Source organism: Lupinus angustifolius, chromosome LG10 (assembly GCF_001865875.1).
Source record: "Lupinus angustifolius cultivar Tanjil chromosome LG10, LupAngTanjil_v1.0, whole genome shotgun sequence".
NCBI classification, from domain to species: Eukaryota; Viridiplantae; Streptophyta; class Magnoliopsida; order Fabales; family Fabaceae; genus Lupinus; species Lupinus angustifolius.
This window is the reverse complement of record NC_032018.1, coordinates 12,907,975-12,913,601: the sequence shown is the minus strand read 5'-3', so window position 1 is coordinate 12,913,601 and position 5,627 is coordinate 12,907,975. Positions and strand designations below refer to the sequence as shown.

General features: G+C 32.3%; 1 protein-coding gene across 1 annotated transcript; it reads right to left on the bottom strand.

The window, feature by feature from the left end:
- LOC109357728 (NAD(P)H dehydrogenase (quinone) FQR1-like) lies at nt 1,194-4,747 on the bottom strand. The gene is made up of 4 exons (XM_019601751.1): nt 4,638-4,747; nt 2,853-2,946; nt 1,863-2,125; nt 1,194-1,631 (listed from the first exon to the last, which is right to left on the bottom strand). Exons 1-4 carry the CDS (start codon nt 4,658-4,660, stop codon nt 1,400-1,402), a joined length of 612 nt encoding a protein of 203 aa, XP_019457296.1. The 5' UTR covers nt 4,661-4,747; the 3' UTR covers nt 1,194-1,399.

Genomic DNA, 5,627 nt, shown 5'->3' with positions numbered 1-5,627 from the left:
TTTTCAAATTTCAGAATATCAAATGAATTAAAGAGATGAAATTCATAAAGCTTATTTAAATTGGGGTCCTTATCAATGTTATCTTCAAAACTATACCTTCAATGAAGATAAAATTCCAAGAAGGACGCAATCCACTTGGCTGAAAATGTTTTCTCCATGGTCCTATTGATGCCATAAGCCATTGAGAACTGAAGAAACATCCTCAAATTTCGGAATCTAATAAAACAAGAGATGAAATCCGGAAGCTTAATTGGGGTTCATATCAATGTCCCCTTGAAAACTTTAGATAAAAATGCAAGACGAATTCAATCCATTTGACTCAAAATGTTCCCTCCATTGTCTTGTTGATATTGTACGTCATTTAGATATGAAGAAATACCCTTAAATTTTGGAATATCGAATGAATCAAAGAAATGAAATTCGAAAAACTTATCTAAAATGGAGTCCATATAAGTGTCACCATGAAAACTATACATTCAATGGAGATAAAAATCTAAGACGGTTTCAATCCAGTTGGCTCAATATGTTTCCTGCATGGACATATTGATGCCATGAACCATTTAGATTTACAGAACCAGTCTACCATATCTAAGTTAAATACAACTTTGACAAAATCGAAAAATCGAAAAAGGTGAATGCATAATACTTGTTTAATAAAGATATTTATCTTAACTTAAATATTCCAGTTTCTAGTTTCTACAACTAAAAAAAGTATCATTTTCAACAATGAAGACAAATAAAATAAGATAATGTAATAAGATGGAATATAAATTTTTTGCTGACAATATATAATTTATATTGAAAAGAAAACAACTGAAACTTTTATGTCTGATTCAATGAACGATGAATTTAAGTTTTAAAAAAAATGAAGAGCATCAAGATACATTTTTCTTTTAACATCTTTTATTGTTGTGGCTAGGTAAAACTCTTGGGGTACAATACACACAAATGACCATGTAACAAAATCTATTTTTTAAATCATAGCTTATTTAGTTATGCATTATCTTAACATATCATATTAGCCTGATTGTAACACCAAATGGGTCAATGGAAATAATGTAAAATAACGAATGTTTGTTGATCCAATAATAAAGTTGATGCTCTTCCTAGACAAGTCTTTGTAATGTATATATGCATGCTCATAAAGGGAGAATACAAAATATGGTAACAAGTATTTTCTGAGCAATACAAAATGACCAAGACAAACTTACTTTCATTATTCAATCAATAGCAACAACCATTACACCATGAAACACACATTCATTTTCTTTTAGGGAAAAAATAAGTATTAGCTGTAAGCACTGAAAAATAGAACTCAATATATCTCAAGGATTAAAGATGGGCAATAAATTTCAAAGGAATACTTTGGTATTGTTGTATGTCTATATTAACACAAACATTATGCAGCTTCCTTGAGCTTCTTTGTGATGGTGGCTATATACTTCCCTTGGTGGAATGCTTGCTGCAACTCAAGCTCACTTGGCTGTCTTGAGCCATCACCAGCATAAGTTCCTGCACCATATGGACTTCCACCTTTTACTTGCTCCATTTCGAACATGCCGGTACCGAATGTATATCCAATTGGAACAAATATCATTCCATGATGGACCAACTGAGTTATTGCAGTAAGCCTGTCATGGAATCCACAAGTTGTTCATAACATTAGTATTTGATATATCCTAGGAATTGAGCAAAGAAACCAGACTTTAAAGATTTGTTTGTGAGTTGGGTTTTGGAATGAAAGAAAGGGAAAAGAAGGGCTTCAGAGCCATCTGACAAATGTATTGCGTGGCTCTCAAGTCTTTCGCTCCCTTTCATTGCCCTCCAAAAACCAACTTGCACGTTAAGATGAAGGGTCTTACGCTGTCGTCTCTTGTCCACCGCCTTGGGAGCCGGTGCTGTAGAAGATTCCAGCAGGCTTGCCTGCAAGCTGTTGTGTTCTCCATAATCCTCCAGTAGCATCTAGAAAAGCTTTGAACTGTGCACACATCATTCCATATCTTGTTGGGAAGCCAAAAACAAAACCATCAGCTTCAGAGAGCTCGTTAGGGGTTATTATTGGTACATCACTTTTGGAAGGTGCACTCATCTTACCAAGTACCTCATCCGGAAGTGTCTCAGGTACCTGTTCACAGGTGTTCAATAAAGTTAGCAAGTAAACTACGTTGTTTTAAATAATGAAATATTTTACAACCTCTACCAACCAAAAAACTAATCTTTAATTCCTTCTCAAATTTAGCAAAAGGTGAATTTGGTAAGTTGTATTACTCCTAGAGACACTAAATAATGTAACATAATTGATCACAAAATAACTGTCGAGGAAAGGCTTGGAATCCACATGCTATAAGCACTTTTAGGGTCTATTTGTGAGTTGGATTTTGGAGGAGAAGGAAGGGAAAGAGAAGGCTTGAAAGTCATCTCAGAAGTGTATTTCATGGCTCCCAAGCTATCCATTTCACTCCATTGCCCTTCAAAAGTCAACTCGCAAACAGACCCTAAAAGAACGTTCGAGTCATAGAAGTAAGAGAATTATCTGATCTGAAAGCGTATGGGCAATACAAGCATGGTCAAAAAGAAAGAACATAGGCAACAAAATGTTTAAAACCTCAAAAGGCAGGAAGAATGATATTGACTTAAAACCCAACTATCTACCTTAGATTGCAGTGCAATGCAAGATACAGTGATATACTTATGCAAGATTACATTGTGTTTTATGATGCCCTTTTATCTGCTCTACAAAAGAATGATGAGCCTTATCTCCGGAATTCATGTTGCTCATCATTCGCAATTTAATGGTATGACAATGGAATAGAATTCATAGGAAATGTTAAACAGGAAATACAAATACATGCCTGCCATAGTTTGGCCTCAACACCTTCTACAGAAGCAGCACCTTTGTTTATTTCTTCTGCCAGTTTCTCAACATGCCCATACATGGAGTAGTACCTGTCAAAGCAATGTGAAAGTTACATTTTCTAATTAAAGCTTACAGAAGCATGTTCACTTTAGTGGTGAAATATAGGGAAATTAGGAAATATTCTTCATGACAGATAAAAAGAAAGGGGAATGCAGATCAATATAACAAATAGAAAATAGCTTGAACACAAACATTATGAATAATCAGTAGGATTATATTAAAATAAGAGTGCATAAGAAAAGTATATATCTTATAAAAAATAACATAATAGAAATATCTGCTCATCATTTTAGATTAATCATATCTGTGATAAAGTGATGATTCGTCAAGTTCTATCAAAAACAATTATGATCCTTGTTCAACATTTAAAACATCAGAAAACCATGACGCAACAACGTTAATAACCTATTAGCCATTAACCAGTATGCATTTCAGTCTCTATTTCAAAAAACAATAAAACAAATACTATAATTGCAAGCAGTAGAATTAGCTGATTGAAGACAAAACATAAGACTTCATAGTTTCCTTTACTAATACATCCATTCTAAATTAGTGTCCAATTATTTAGATGGCATCAACAAATACATGAATGTGTTATAACTTTCGAAGTAAAAAGATTTGAAGATCAAGATCAATTTACTCTAAAAATCCTGTTCCCTTTTTACAACAATCATAAGAATTAGGGGACTATTTAATAAAGTCAATATTATAGGCAGATTGCAGAGACTTACAAAAGAAACAACATTTCCTCTCATTATCTTCTAATGAAAATAGACCATGTAGGTAACAATATAGAGGCAAAAACACATCCTATATGTTGTTCGGGGCAATGAAAACACGACATGTGGATTAGAAAAATAATGAACACTTAAAACTTTTATCAAGCAATGAATTGGGATGGAGAAGGTAACACCAGTGCTTCAACTAATTGCTGCACTTCATATACTTAGAATATTTGTTTTTTTACGATGTTTTGACTCATAAAGCAAAAGTTGAGAAATGTGCACATGTTGATTTTATTGCAAAATCAATACCAATGCTTTAACAATTATCAATCGGCAAAAATCTAAGTAAAAACATCAGAAGTTTATATTCTTTTCATTGGAGGTGTTCAATAAAATAAATTTGGGCATGTTGCAAAATTACATACTTTCGTTACATACATAAATTAAGAGTCTTCAAATATCTTAATTATGTTTTCTTGTAACTTTTTTATGCTCAAATCGGAACAATGGCACAAAGCAAAAAATTATTTGAAGTAAGCTTTTTTGCGTAAAGATGGTTCTGATTACAACCAAACGAAGTGCAGAACAATTCAAAAGCAAAAGAACTTACAAAATGGATTTTCAGTAATCAATACCATTCAAACAGAAGCACCTTTCCAATTGATTAAACAAACTAATTTCCCGTTACAGAGCACAATGAAAACACACAGTTTAAAAAAATAATGCATCAGATCCATGACGATCTTCAAGGAATTTTCAAAAAGTTAGAAATTTAAGAACCCTTTGATGAAGTAAAGAAAACCCAGCAAACAAAATTTCATCTTGATCAGCTTAAATTGCATAACACAGGACAAGAAAAGAAACAGAAAAAGTAAAAGAAAACACAGCACTAAGGACAGGGACAAGAAAATCAGATATTATCATAGAACATAAACAATATTTAAGATAAAAAAATATATCATGGTTGCATGATGTTTAAGGGAAAAAAGACATACACAATATAAACTTTAACAGCCATTGATGAAGTCTTTCAAAGTCTCTGCACTCTCTCTGTTTGTGATTCGTTAGCTGAATGAAGTATTTGACAATAGTGAAATGGTGGAGCACAAAACATATAGATAGATTTTCAGAAAGTTTATGTGCTTACCTACTATAATATTGTTTTTTAATTAGTGGCTGATTGCTTAATTTGCTTTTTGTTTGTAAGGACTAAACGACACCGTTTGCTGCCATCATGGTTCATGATGAAAATGATAGTAGCGTTATGTCACGCTTATCATCATCACGAGTCATGGTTTATGATGAATTTTATTTGTTTGTCATATGTATATTCACACTATAGTGAATCCTCTTTAAGTAGCTAATTCTCTCGGTGGGACTGGTCCGACTGGCCCTTATTGCTAAAATGATTCAAAATGTCAGTCCAACCCATATTTGGTAGGGTTGGCAGACCGACCCATTTTTTTCCTTCAAAATATACATTTTTAATTAACTCAATCACAATTACAAAAATAAATAATCATCACGCCTCATAAATGTATTTTAAAATAAAAAATACAAATCAAAGTCCACAATATCGTAATAACATATCATCTTAGTTTAAAACTTGTAAGTTGTAAACAATAAGCCAACATATTCTTAAACTTTTAGACTTATAGTTCATAATAAAACTTCTAACTCCTAAGTTTTAAACATTAGATATTCTATTGGAAGAAGATACCTTCACTTTTCTATTACTACCACCGTCAACGTCTTTCAAATCTTCTTCTTTTTCATCATGTACATGATTAAATTAATATATGTTTACAAAGTAATTTTTTACTATTGACTCACAAGCTTTCTTTGTTGGTGCCTTATGATTGTTCATTCATCCTAATTAGAACATTGCAAACACCATATTAATTCAATAACAATTAGTGTAAAAACTAAACAAAATGAATATTTGAAATTACTATGAACAAGGGGTTTTCAGATTTCAACCATGG